The 14,106-nt window shown below is 51.8% G+C and overlaps 1 protein-coding gene and 1 long non-coding RNA gene across 7 annotated transcripts in view; one reads left to right on the forward strand and one right to left on the reverse strand.

The window, feature by feature from the left end:
- Nucleotides 1-14,106, forward strand: part of LOC111530554 — a 45,617-nt gene that overhangs the window by 21,079 nt on the left and 10,432 nt on the right. For all 6 annotated transcript variants that reach the window (XR_002727845.2, XR_002727846.3, XR_002727847.3 and 3 more), the window contains one exon: nucleotides 435-539. This is a non-coding gene — a long non-coding RNA (uncharacterized LOC111530554). The remainder of the gene's footprint in view (nucleotides 1-434; nucleotides 540-14,106) is intronic.
- On the reverse strand, nucleotides 2,501-9,871 carry LOC111530553 (ral-GDS-related protein-like). The gene is given in 13 exon segments (XM_023197829.3): nucleotides 2,501-2,646; nucleotides 2,649-2,769; nucleotides 2,968-3,058; nucleotides 3,280-3,401; nucleotides 3,752-3,775; nucleotides 4,366-4,440; nucleotides 4,923-4,997; nucleotides 6,899-6,968; nucleotides 7,460-7,563; nucleotides 7,933-8,148; nucleotides 8,917-9,233; nucleotides 9,374-9,567; nucleotides 9,693-9,871. Coding segments are annotated over 13 exon segments (1,734 nt in total).

Below are 14,106 nucleotides of genomic sequence, written 5' to 3' on the forward strand. Positions count from 1 at the left end.
TATACGATTAAAGAGTAGAGTGGGACATTTTGATCCACGCATATATACCTTGTGTAATGATGAAAGCAAGGCATTGACTGTCTCTGTTACCTTGTGTAGTTATTATGTATTAGTTCTCTGTGGTTGCAATATTCAGAATCCTTCTTTTCAGCCTTTTTTTGGAAAATATGGTAGGATACTGTTAAGTCTAGACACCCTGCTGTGGAGTGGAACAGCTGAATTTATTCCTGTCATCTGAGTGTAACATTGTATCCATTTCCCAGTTCCTGCCCCAGCTCCCCAACCCACAGCCTCTCTTCACCACTGTGGAACTTTCTATATCTAGGAGATAAGGTCATTTAGAGAGAAAGTTGATCTCATTCTCACATGCATGAAATCATGCCACGTTTGTCTTTCTCTTCCTGGCTCATTTCATTGAAAGTCATGTCCTCCAGGTTTCTGTACGGTGCTGCGGATGACATGGTTTCATGAATTTCTCTGGCCGAAGAGGATGCCGTTGTGTACCGCAGTTTTTTATCCCTTTATCTGTGCATGAACAGGTAGGTTGATTGGATACCTTCGCTATTGTGCATAGTGCTTCAGTCACCATAAGAAGGCTGGTATCTCTTCAACATAACAGATTCCATGTGCTTTCTGTGTGTAACCAGTGGTGGGATTGCTAGGTGAACAGGTAGTTGTAAAATGTTTAAGACACCTTCAACTGTTTCGCTTCGTGTGTATAGTAATGCACATTCCCACCAATAGTGTATAAAAATCTCTTTTTCTGCATTTCTACATTGGCCACTGCCTGTGAATGTATGGGGTTTTTTTTTGTTGTTGTTTTTGTTAAGTTTCATTCTAATTAGAGTGAGAGGTATCTGAGTGTGGTTTGCACTTAGACATTTGTGTGAGGATTAGTGAAGCTGAGCAACTTCTCTGTGACCTGTCAGTCAATTTCGTGATTACTTTTCAGATGTGCCTGTTCAGGTTCTTTGCCCAATTTTAGCTTGGATATTAGGTTTTGTTCATTTTCCGAGTTAAAGTAGTGTTAGTGTCTCCTACATGTTAGATTGCAACCCCTTTCACAGATATGATTCTGCTGAACTTTCTTTTAATCTGTAGGATGCCTTCGTTTATTATTATTATTATTATTATTATTATTATTATTATTATTATACTTTATGTTCTAGGGTACATGTGCAGGTTTGTTACATATGTATACATGTGCCATGTTGATGTGCTGCACCCATTAACTCATCATTTACATTAGGTATATCTCCTAATGCTATCCCTCCCCGCTCCCCCGAACCCACCACAGGCCCCAGTGTGTAGTGTTTCCCTTCCTGTGTCCAAGTGTTCTCATTGTTCAATTCCCACTTATGAGTGAGAACATGCGGTGTTTGGTTTTCTGTTCTTGCGTTAGTTTGCTGAGAATGATGGTTTCCACCTGCATCCATGTCCCTACAAAGGACATGAACTCATCAGGATGCCTTCTTTAATGGTTCGTTGTTTCTCTTTCCCATGCGGAAGCTCTAAAATGATGTATAGTCCCATGTGTTTGTATTCACATTTGTTAGCAGTGATTTTTGTGTCCCATCCAAAAAGAACAAAGAATAAGAAAGAAAAGGTATTGCCAAATCAATTGCATGGTCTAAGGGTTTGTTGCCGTAGATAATTTTTGCTTTTGTTTTCTTTCTTTTTTGCAAACTGCATGCATAGACACAAGTTTTGCTGAAATACAAACTCCCACTTATAGGAGCTTTGCGGCTCCAGGACTGGATATAGGTGTTTATTTTGTGTTGATTTGGGGGTATTACATGTTTCAGACCCTGAAATGTTGACTTCTTTGGCTTGTTTTTGTCTGATATACCACAGTGGGGGTTGTGTTCAAATTAAGCTGTGGGACATCCTTTAGATACTGGGCTCAAACAATTCTCTCCTTCCTTGATGTTCACTTAGGGGAGAGGTGTCAGACAGTCTGGGAAGATCCACAGTGGAAAAAGTTTATCTGTATTTCGTGGAGATGGATGGCCAGCTCCCTTCTGCCCAGGACTTCTGGAAAAGGCCAGCCCTACTACTTGCTTAAATACCTCCCATCTCCAGCCCTTCAGTAAATATTTAAGTGATTCATTAAGTATTTACAACTTTAAAAAGCAGAATAACCCAGTGGAACTTGAATTTAACTAGAATTTAAGTTTGAGAGTAGCTGGTCAGTAAAACAAGTGTGGTAGATTGGGTGACATACTATGGTTTTTAGGGGTTTTTTGTTTTGTTTTGTTTTTTTCTTTTCCTTAAACAGAGTTAACAATAATTAATTTGAATAAAGAAGGAAAAGATTAAATGGTTGGTGTTGTTCAGCCATAGCCTCAATTTGACATGCTAGACTATGAATCCTAAAGACTGGTATACGGTTACTGCACTGGAGTTACTGTTCTCATTCTAACACTATAGAACATTTTGAATAGTGTTTTAAAATTTTATTTTAATGAAAGGTAAAAAAAAAAAAACTCTTACTTATACACTAAAGAAAATAAAGATAAAATGGTCTCCCATCTGCCTGGCAAAAGACCCATGGCCTGATCCTGGCCAGCAGGAGCAGCTGGTGTTGAAGAGCAGGGGCCAGATGCAGCTGAGCCGCCAGCCACCTAGATGTGGTTCCCTGGTGTCACGGTCTGGGTGAAGGATGGTGCAGAGCCGGTGTTCTGGCCAGCATCCCAGTGGGGCCCCAGCCACTGCAGGATGTTTCCGGCCTACTGGGATTCGGGCTCCAGCTGACAGGACAGCTTGTAGCTGCAGGACAGAGAGGTAGCTGTGAGGCCACCATGAGCCACACATTAGGTCCCCTCTCAGTGCATGCCCAGCTGGAATCCTGGGTCCCCAGCGGTCCCCATGCAACACGGTTTGATGCTGGCCGTGGAGTCATGGCCATAGGCTCTCTGCATCTCACCACAGGAGAGCCTCCTCTAGGCCAGGTGGGGTGGCTCACACTTGTACTGTCAGTACTTTGGGAGGCTGAGGTGGGTGGATTGCTTGAGGCCAGGAGTTTGAGACCAGCCTGGACATCATCATGAAACCCCACCTGTGCCAGAACAACAACAGCAGAACAACAGGACACGGTGGTGGACAGCAGTAGTCCCAGCTGCTTGGGAAGCTGAGGAAGGGCTTGAGCCCAGGAGGCAGACGTTGCAGTGAACAGAGATGGTGACACTGCAGTGCAGCCTGGGCGACAGAGCCAGACCATGTTAAAAAAAAAAAATGGAGAGCCTTCTCCCACCCTCTGCCCATGTGCCAGGCCCTCACCTCTCCTTGTCACTGAGCTGCTCCATTCTTGAGAAACAGGTGACAAATTTCTCCAGAGGCCGAAGTTTGTAATTCATGGCAGCCACTTGGAGCAGCTGCATTTCCTGCAGAACTTGGACCTCCTAGAGACAGAAGGCAGGATGCTGACAGGGCCTGGGTGGAAGATGCTGAGGGGCCCTTTTACAGGCAGGGAGAAGGGGCTGGTCCCTGGGGCAGTTTTCTGAAGGGGCCCCATGAAGGCCCCAGCCTGTTCCCAGAGTTGGATGTGAACAGCCCCTCCTGCAGGAATTGGTCTTTGATTCTAGTGCCTTTCCGACTTTTTCTACTGGGATAGGTCTCCTCCTCTTGTGTGTGTCAAACCCTCCCAGTGAACCTAAGATGTAGAGGATGGAGCCAGGGAGTGTTCTGCCCAGGGTGGACTGTGACGTCCACGTCCCCACCCTCATCCAGCGTGAGTGCCCCAGCTGCTCACCTTCCTCCTCTTGTTGGTGTTGCCCTGGAAGGCAGACAGAGTCCATCAGAAAGGTCCCTGGCCCACAACAGCCCCACCCCATCCCTTCCCAAGCTGCACTACTGCCAGGGCCACCAGGGTCAGGGCATGTGCACATGACAGAACTTGAACCTGCCTCAGGCTCCGGGCTCTAGGGCAGGGGGCATGGGAGCTGAGGCTCGGGACCTTCTGCCCCAACCCTCTCTGATGACAGACAGAGAAACTGAGGTCTCTCGTAGAAAGAAAGTGCTCGGTTAGCCTGGAATTGCCTGCCCTTGGAAAGGCTCAATTTCACCCTCCTATTATGGGACTACCCTAGGGAAAGGCTGAGTCCAGTTCAGCCCACACCTCAGCAGTGTTGCAGTCGGGCAGCTCTGCAGCTTCACCACTCAGGGATAGGGACTGGTGGCTGCCATGGAGCCTCTATCAGTCAGAGGTGATGAGATGGGCCTGACACCCCTACCCACAGGAGCAGCTGTGAGGCTCTCAGGAGAGGAGGTTTTCCAAGGGCTGAGATCTAAGGGCTCCGTCCAGGCCCCTCTCCTCCCAAGCCTTAGGATCCTGATTCCCAACCAGCCTGCCCTAGGCTCACTCACATCCAGATCGTCCGGGATGGCCGAATCCAACCTGTGTAACTCAGTCAGAAAATCCCCCAGGAAGGGGACCACGCCCTGTGCCATGGAGGGGTGGGGAGGTGGGAGGGGTAGTGGTGATGAGTATTGACCCTCAGGTGCCTGCCCAAGGCCCTGTCCCATGAAATCCCATCAGCCCCTGTGTCCCAGAACCCCCGTCCCCAGGTCTCCCAGTTGTAGCAGCCAAAGACCCTCAGCTGCCTTTCCCAATTCTCTGCCTCCTCTATACCAGCTGACCTCCAAGTCTAGCAATCACTCCTAATTACCTCTATGGTGGGATTTTAACAAGTCACAAGTTCCTGTGGTCCCAGCCTTACCCTTCCCCACATCCACTCTGAGTCCTGCTTTCCCAGACCCTTGCTCTGGTCTCTCCAATGGAGGTTTTCCAGGCCTAGTGGCCATAGGAGGACAGGGCTGGGGAGGAAGCCCCCGCTGTCTTGATATGGAGGTCTCCAGCTGGTGGGGAAAAGAGTCCTGTCCTCTGATCCCCTGCGGTCCCTCCATGCCACAGTCTCACTCACCTTCTTCTGCCTCCGCAGCCTCATCTGGGCTCTCTGGGGGTTCCTCTCCTGGGTGGCCACCTTAAAGCTCCCCGCCTGCCAGGTGTCAGGGACAGGGACAGTGAGGCTCTCCTCCCTTCCCCCAGTTACACCCCAGCCACCCCACACTTGGATCTCCAGGGACTGGCGTGAGTCACCTAGCACAGTGCTCATACCACCGGCCAGCTCCACACCCCCTGTGTGTGTCACCCGATCATGCAGCCGGGCCTCCCTGAGACTGTCTCCTCTTCTGTAAAGAGCCATGAAAACCACAGCTACCTCACAGGGCCTCTTGAGTGCTCAGTTCCCTGCAGCTGTTGTCATTGTTCTCCCCCTCATCCCTCTGAGGAAGAACTATTCACGAGCACCCTCCAATTGCTTTCTTTTCTTGAACCTCATTTCCACCCTGTGAGGCCCGCACTACAGGCTCAGCATCCCTTCATTTTCCAGATGAGGAAACAGAGACCCAGAGTGGGCAGTGACTCCCCAGGGCCCCAAAAGAGAGGGCACCTCCTCCCCCTCCTGGAGGTTCTGTCTCGGCTGCTTTCACCCCACATCCCAGCACCACCACCCATCAGGGTCTTGTTGTCTGGAGTCTCTGAGTGTCTAGGTCTCCAGCCTTGCAGAGTCATGATGGGAAAGGGGCAGGGCATTTTAGGAGACCTGGTTAAGTGGCACCTGCGTATCTGAGTCCCACTGGAGTCTCTGCCACACAAACTGGGTTTGCGCCATGCCAAATCCATGGTTTGGCCTCGCCAATGATCCCCCAGGGGAGTTCCATGCACAGAACTGTCTCTTCCTCCACTCAGGATGTGGCCTCCTGAGGCGACATCTCTGACGGACATGGCAGGTTTTCCAGAATCCTGGGTGGGGTGACATGTTGCCTTCTCATTTGCATGGAGGTTTTTGAGATCTGGTCAGGGAGGATCCCCTAGGAATGCATGGATCCCCCAGATACTTGTCATGAGCATGTGTCACTGCTCACTGGTGAGAATCCTGTGTGTGTCAAACCCTCCCAGTAAACCTAAGATGTAGAGGACGGAGCCAGGGAGTGTTCTGCCCAGGGTGGACTGTGACGTCCACGTCCCCACCCTTACCCAGCGTGAGTGCCCCAGCTGCTCACCTTCCTCCTTCTGTTGGTGTTGCCCTGATAGGCAGACAGAGTCCATCAGAAAGGTCCCTGGCCCACAACAGCCCCACCCCATCCCTTCCCAAGCTGCACTACTGCCAGGGCCACCACGGTCAGGGCATGTGCACATGACAGAACTTGAACCTGCCTCAGGCTCCGGGCTCTAGGGCAGGGGACATGGGAGCTGAGGCTCGGGACCTTCTGCCCCAACCCTCGTTTTCAGATGTCTGCAAAGGGCAGAGCGGGGAGTCCCAGCAAGCACATACATCTGTCCTGAGGTTGCCCATTGGTACCCATAGCTGGGCTGTCTACTGAACTCCCTGGCACATGAGCTTCCTCTGTTGTCATTCCCTCTTTCCCCCAGTGTGGGCAGAGGCCCCCTGCCCATGGAAGTGCGCTGCAGACAGAAGCAGCAGCAGAGGCCTGGCTTCCTGAGGAACTGCTGGCCAGTTTGAGGAAGGAAGAAAGTCCCACTTACAATGACCACCCCCAGCCTGGAGGAAGCTCCATGCCAACAGCATGGACCAGCATGGGAACCAGAGCCCTGCTAATGCTGCAGCTCATCACCCCTGCTCAGCAGCCCAACAGCCATTGCCACATCCCATTTCCAGGGCCTCCTGCCCTCGTGCCCCAACATGCCCATCGACCCACACACCTCTCCTCCTGTTTCCCCAAAGTAGGCATGGAGGGAATTTTTCAAGTCCACTTTCTGTAGGTAAGTCAAAACATTACAAAATAACCACTGCACACCAGGTCCAATGCCCTTCCAAACTCACTCTTTTCTCTGACCCTTAAACACTTGTCCCGCATTTCCCAGACTCCACTGTACCTTGATCAGCAGGTCCCTCTTCACTGCAGTGTCTTTTTTGCAGAGTTCTTTTAGATATTTTATGCTTTTGCTATTGACAGAAGAAAGAAAAAAGGGTAAATTTGGGAATCGGGGGGAGATTTGTGAGTTCCAATCCCTTTTGTTTGAAAACCCAGTGAATCTCAGCTTCCTGCGTGAGAATTTCCAGTGGGGCCGTCTGATGACAAGGGCTCCAGAGGACCAGGGTGGGACTGTCATCCTCCTCCCCTGGGCCATCTCTACTTCACATGAGCCTCTGTGTGTTCACAGTTAGCTTCCAGCTGGACACAGTTCCACTGCTGGGTGCAAACACCTGACACCCTCCAGTTGGCTCCAGTCTGTTCCTGATGGTTAAAAAACCTTACTCCTGAGTTAGAAATCCTTGCCAAGGAGTCCAGGGCAGCTTAGTGACCACACCCACCAGCCCATCCCTGCCTCCAGCATCCCTGTTCTCCAAGAAGCTTTCAGAGTCGTTGAGGGCACATGGGGAGACCTATGGGTCCCTAAGTCAACACTGGTGCTCCCGTGGAGGGAGCTCCTCACCTGGACACTCCTGCCCATGTCTTGTGTAGCCGATGTATTGGGTTGCTGCAGAGAGCAGAGACGATGGCGTGCACTGAGGAGAAGTTGTTGAGGCTTAGGCACTCCTGGAGAGGGAAGAGTGAGCTGTGAGGTCCAGAGTTGGAGTCTGACCCACTTCAGCCTCAGCCCCCTCTGCTGAGATCTCCCTTCCTGAATGAAGCAGAGGCCCAGGGAGCCTCAGGAGGGTACACCTGGGGCTGAGTGAATGTCACTCATCTAGAAAGATTTCAGTTCAACCCAAGGAAGATCCCAGGTCAGAAGTGAGCAGCCACCACTGGGCCATGGGGGTCAAGGTCAGGGAAGCTCTGGGAGGAAGGGCTTAGGGGATGTGCAGGGCTCAGGCTAGAGATACAGATGCCAATCCTGAAAGCCAGTGGAGAAGAGGCAGTTCCCCATTTTTAGAGAGGGAATCCCAAGGCCCAACCATGGCTTACCCTGGCCACCTTGATCCAGTGCTCCACCACCCTGGCCCTGTCCCGGGCCCTCATGCTCTGGTCCCTGAGGCAGGAGGTGGTGACACAGTTGGTGAGCCTGTTGAAGTGTGCAATGGTGGCACAAACTGTGGGTGCCACGTGCTCACTCTCCTTCTGGTGTCGTTGGCCCCAGATGGAGCCCAAGCATTCGTAGAGCTCCACCTTCTTGAACAGCTCCTTTGGGGGAGGAGGAGAGTATTACGGACATAGCACAGCCCAGCTCAGAGTCATCCACAGTCCCAGGCAGAAACTGAGCTCACAGTCATCCACAGTCTCTGGCAGGAACTGAGCTGGAGCTCAGAAAGCTTTAAAATATCCTCCAGACTTGCGGGAGTCCCTGGGTTTGGTTTTCTGTCCACCAAGGGTCCTGAATGCATCATGGCCCAGAACCCAACAAGGGTGGGAAGAGAGAGTGATGTTTTCTCCCAGGCCATCCGCACTCCAAGAACTAGAAGGTGGCTCAGGCCTCCCCATCCTGAGGCCTCTACTTCCTCCCATCCCAATCAGCCCTCTATTCCTTCTCTCCCTACTGGTGCAGTTTCCTTGCAGCAGCTACAACCTTGGGCTCTGTTTGGGTGTCTGCCATAGAATCTAGTATACATCAGGTACCTAACAAGTGCTGAGGGTGGTGAGGCTCCTGAGCAGCTGGGTGAGTGACCCATGGCCCTGCCTGCCCCTCAGTGATCATCTGCCCTGTCCTGCTTTCTGTCTATCCCCTGTCATTCAGTCTGCACAGTCACTCTGTGCAGCTGGCATGGGTGATTTCCCATCTCTGCTGTCTACATGCAGACAGGGAAGGCTTGTGGGTGAGGAAACTCATCCAGATCCCATGGTTGGTAAGAAGTGGGGCTGAAATTGGACCCAGGGCATTGGCCGCTCCTCAGGGAGAGGCTGGTCTGAGACAGCTGGTGCCAGAGGCACAGCCTGCTAAGCCCAGCTGCTCACCGCATCCATCAGGGTCAGCTGCTCTGCCAGCAGCCTGGGAGGGAAGGTCGTGATGTCAGGCAGCTCTTCAGTGTGTTGGCTCTTGACAGTCCCGCCACAGGGACAGGGTGACTCTGGGGCTGACTGTGGCTCCAGCACTGTTCCTGGAGGGGGCCCTTCCCCTGGTGCTGGTGCTGGTGCTGAATGTAGATATCCTTGTGCATCCATGGCTACAGGTGACTCTGGCTCCAGAGCAGGCCCCAGGTCCGCCAGCAGTGGTGGTGCTGGCTCCAGGGCCAGCATTGTTAATGGGTGTTGCCCAGGAAGTGGAGCAGGATCTGGAAAAGGAGAAAAAGTCACCATACCAGTCACTTTTCACTGGGATTTCCAAGTATAGAAATGACTGGATGGAATTTAAGGGAATTGTAGCCCCAAAACACCACCCCCGGAAAGTCTTCCAGACTGCAAGTCTCCTCACCTTCTGGCTTGGCCTCCTTGGGCTCCGGAAGCACCAACTGGCCTAGGACAATTTCCTGATGGTCCTCCAAGCCCAGTCCAGGCCAGGCGAAGGTATTGCTGGCCAGCTTTATCCAGAAAGTTGACCGTTGCAGGGCCTGGCAGCAAACTGAATTGTTTTCAGGAGGCCAGGTGAACAAAATGGAGGTGGTGGTGCTGGTGATGGAGTGAACAGCTGAGTCAGAGGCCTGACCTTCTCCCACACAACCCTCCAGGGCACCCTTGTGTGGTTCTGGGTCCCTGGCCTCTTGCTGCCTGTGTAGAGGACAGCCCCACCCTACCCCAAGCCATCAGTGCTGTCCTGGAAGGGGCAGACCTGGCCATGTAGCAGGGCTGTACAGACCCTTGTGCGCCCCAGCGTCCCACTGACGTTCTCTTTCTAATGGCCCTGGAGCACAGGAGTGTGCACCTGGGCACTCAAGACTGCAGCTCCAGGCTGATTTGTGAGCAGCTTGCTCATCAAAGCTCCAGCTTTGGTTCCCCTGGTCCTGGGGTTAGGAGGGTAGGGGCAGATGTTGGGTGGAGAAGGACAGGGAGAGCTGGGAAGGCATGGTGCTGGGGATGGGTCTCTCAGTGGCCAGTTGTGACCCGAGCCTCACCTCTCCTTTGCAGGGGACCTAAGTCTCCATTTACAGAACTCACTATTTGCCTCTTGCAGGGGAAGTCCCCTGATGTCAGCCTTGTCGTGGGAATTATAAGACATATGAACCCCGGGGCTCCTTTAGTCTCTCCCCAGCCAGAGTCCACATATTTCCCCCCATGTTTTGTGAGTGAAGAGCCCCTTCAGAACCCTAAGTCCCCCCAATTTATACTTGTTACTGGGCTCCGTCATTCTAGTCAGAACCTGGGAGGATGCCACCATCCGTAGAGGAGGCCATGAGGGTTTCCCCTCTAACATTCTGTAGATATGACCTGTTTATTCTGTCTACTCTGAGTAGAATTGAGGCCCAGGGATTGTCGTCTGCCTTGTTTATGAAATTATGCCAAGTCACAAGAAGAACGATGCACAAATGAGGTGTTTTTATATGTGTGTGTTGAATGAGTGAACCCCAACCATTGGAGAACCCAGTGAGCCTCTCCAGATGTCTGAGTGGGCCTGTGGCTCCTTTTTCAGCACCAAGGGACCCCTCTTCTGTCTGTGTCAAGGAGAAAGACCAGCCAGAAGGAATCTCAGACATCCTTTACCAATGCTATCGTAGACTTGTTTTCTATGTGCTTTTCCAAAGCACAAGAGAGATGGGCCTTTGTGGCAGAATGCTGAGAGCTGCTTCAGTGAGTGGGAAGAGAAAAGTAATAAACATGAATCACAGCACCCACAGCAGATTCTCCAGAGTTTTAGGCTCTAGGGACCCCTTTGTTTGCTGTGTCTTAGATCATTCAGTCCCTACAAGAACCCTGTGAGGTTCATCTTCTCATTACTCCCTGTTCCAGAGGAGCCAACTGAGGCTCCAAGAGGTGCATCTTCAAGACACAGCCAGTAGGGGACAGAGGCACCTCCGTGCCTTGGAGGGGATGGACACTCACCTTCTAAACAGCAGTTCCAAAAAGTGTGGCACGGTGATAAAGTCCCAGGAGGGACCCAGGCAGGTGGCATAGGAGGAGATGGGTTTAGTTAGAAAGGCTGGAACCAGGGACTCCAACAGCTTCTCCCCTGTGCCGGGCTGGAAAGTTGGCATCCTGCAGATCTCATTTTCATACTAGGGGGACAAGGAGGGACATGGGAGTCAGTGGTAACACCATGAACCACCAGAGGATCGGGATCTGGAACTCACACCAAGAAGCATCAACCCTTCCGGGACTTGTGCATGTGGAGAAGCTGGGTGCCCATGGTGAAAAGGGGTCTAGGCTTTCAAGGTAAAATGGCATGTGAGGATGGAGAAGGATAAAATGATTCATGCCTTCAAGGCATCGGCACAGTGAATGTCAGCTGTGGGGCAATAGCACCCTCTGTATCAACAGCCTGCATGAAGAGCATCATCCCTGCAATCCTCAAAAATCCCCCTCATGGTGGAGAAGAGGAGACGCGGGCTTTTGAATGTCAAATGCTTGCTCAGCAGCACCCGGGTCAGAAGAGAGCACCTTCCACAGGGAGGACTGGATGAAATTCCCTCTAGGCCACCTGAGGCTCCACTTCTGATATGGAGGGGAAGGGCCTGGGGATGTCTCATCCCCTCCTTATTTTAGTGACAGCACGCTGGACAAGATGCTCTAGAAGAACCCTTTGACTTAAAGGGATATGATTGTTTTTGTTCTTTAACATGAATGTGAGTCTGGAGAAACAGCTACGGCCATCCCAACCCTGGCCAAGGGGAAAATGCCGGAAGACTCCAGGGTGGGAGGAAGCTCATCCCAAGGCCTAGGATCTGCCAGGCGACTCGGGGAAGAGAAAACGCAGGCAGGTATTGAAACCGGGAAAGGTTACGCAAATCTACGTTTGAAACTGGAAATGAAAGAAGGTGATTTTCTCTGCCACACAGACAGCAGATTGGCACAAAGTTAACAGCATGTTAGTATTCAGGGGAGGTTGTCTTCAAAGAAGCAGCTACCTTCAGAGGCTGCTGGTGACCCTGTGAGCAGCTGGAGCCCTTTTGGAAAGTGAACTGGCTAGAGCTGTTGAAACTTGTTATCTGCACATCCTTTCACCCAGATATCCCTTTCCCAGGTGTGTGTCTTCCGCAGGGGATTTGAGTATTTTATGGGTTGAATTATGTCCCCTCCCCCAAATGTAACTGTTTCTATTCTCAACCCCAGAGACTCAGAATGTGACTGTGTTTGGACACAGAGTTCTCCAAGAGGCAATTCAGGTGAAATGAGTTCGTTAGGGTGGCCCCTAATTTTATAAGCCTGGGGTTCTTACAAGGAGAGAGAAGTTCAAGAGAAGACCCTGTGCTGACCGAGGTAGAAGTCAGCCATCTCCAAGGCAAGGAGAGAGGCCCAGAGAAACCACCCCAGGCTGACAGCTTGACATTGGGCTTCCAGTCTCCAGAATTGTGAGGAACCAGATTTCTGTGGTTAAGCCCTTCAGTCAGCGTGCATGTTATGGCAGCCCTGGGAAACTGCTCCAGCCTATTAGGACGCACATGGGATTATGCTCCCTGTAGAAAGGCTTCCTAGAAAGGGAATTTTATCATGACAGGCTCCACCGGCACTGAGAGGCTGACCCGCTGTGGAACATGGCCTCCCTTAAGGAATATTACAGTGACATGTGTGGGTACAGCTCCTGCCCGGTGGGTCTGCAGGGATGAGTTCTCTGAGATGACACTTTAAACACAGATGCATAGAGCAGCTTCACCTTCTTTTGTTGTAATCACCACCACCCCCAACTTGTTTGTGTAGAAGTGTTGGATTTTAAGTCCTGGAAGAGGTCGGCAGGGCAGGGGAGCTGCCTGTTGCCGGAGAGACACTTAGAGTGGGGAGTTAAAATGATTGTAGGATGAGTATGTTGCTACAGTGTTACCATTGTACCCAATTCTTGTAGCAACATGCTGAGATACCTCTGGCATAGCATCAAGTGAAAACAGAAGGATTTTCTCTGATCTTCCGCTGATAGGTGAAAAGGACTTTGCCTGTAACCAGGTTGCCTCTGGGGACTAATGGCAGCCAGATTCCTTTGGGAGAGGACAGTGGCTCACTCAAGTGTGAAAGCCCTAGGACAGAGCCTAGGGAGTCCCCATATTTGTGTTTGAGTCCTGGGCCCACCCTGGTTTTCTGGAGTCCCTGTCTGTGGAGACCCTTCTGTGTCCAGTCTCACCCCAGACCAGCACTGGCCGTGGTTGGTAGCAGGGGGCCCCTGCCCTTCTTTGAAGAAGGTGGAGAAATGGAATCCATCCAACAGCTCCTGCTTGATCTGCTGTGTGGAGCTCTGCAAAGAGAGTGCCCGAGAGCCGGGCCAAGAGGTGTCAGTGGCCTGTCTGGCTGGCCCCATAGTGGGACACCCCCATTAGAACTCCTCCCTGGCGCCCTCTTCCCCAACAGGATTTGGCACATAGGAGCATCTGCATAGACCTCTAGCCAGAGGAGGTTGAGGTCTCTGGCAGATGACAGCTTGAGGTCTTGAGATTCAGATCTGAGCAGACAAACTGTGTCCTCGACACTCACCTTCCCATCCTGAAGGCACGGCCTGGGCTGTGAACCTGACATACTGACCAGGCTCCAAACCCCCGACAACCTACCTGCTCCTGTCCAGGGAGGGCCCCTCTTCTCCTATTTCCCCCAAACACATGGGGAGGGGCTCAGCACTGCCCTGATGGACACAGCTGAGGCCTGGCCTGGACGGGCCTGCCCTGGGCCCTGTGTTACCTGTGGGTGCCTTCTGGTAAAGGGCCAGAGGCGTCGAGGGTGAGGGTTGAACCAATGTCTATATTCTCGGGAAACAGTCTCATTTTGGCCTCTTCTGCGACGAGGAGGTCGGCAGCAAGTTGGGACACAGCAGGAGAACATGTTGTTCTCTCGAGTGTCGACTACCAACTGAGCTGGAAATGGGGCTGTGTGTATAATATGGGTGCCTAGTTACCAGAATTCTAAGTTCTGTTGGGGTCTGTCAGTAAGGAAGTGAGGTCACATCTGGTAGGTTCCATCCTGTAAGCTCCTCCTTTCCATAAGACCTACTCAAAGGCCCCTCTGGGCTTCTGGCCGCTCACCCTCCCCTGTCAACTCCTTACTTTTCACCGTTATGCCAAAGTGTGCCCCTTCAGC

This window comes from Piliocolobus tephrosceles, chromosome 19 (genome assembly GCF_002776525.5).
Source record: "Piliocolobus tephrosceles isolate RC106 chromosome 19, ASM277652v3, whole genome shotgun sequence".
Classification (NCBI taxonomy): Eukaryota; Metazoa; Chordata; class Mammalia; order Primates; family Cercopithecidae; genus Piliocolobus; species Piliocolobus tephrosceles.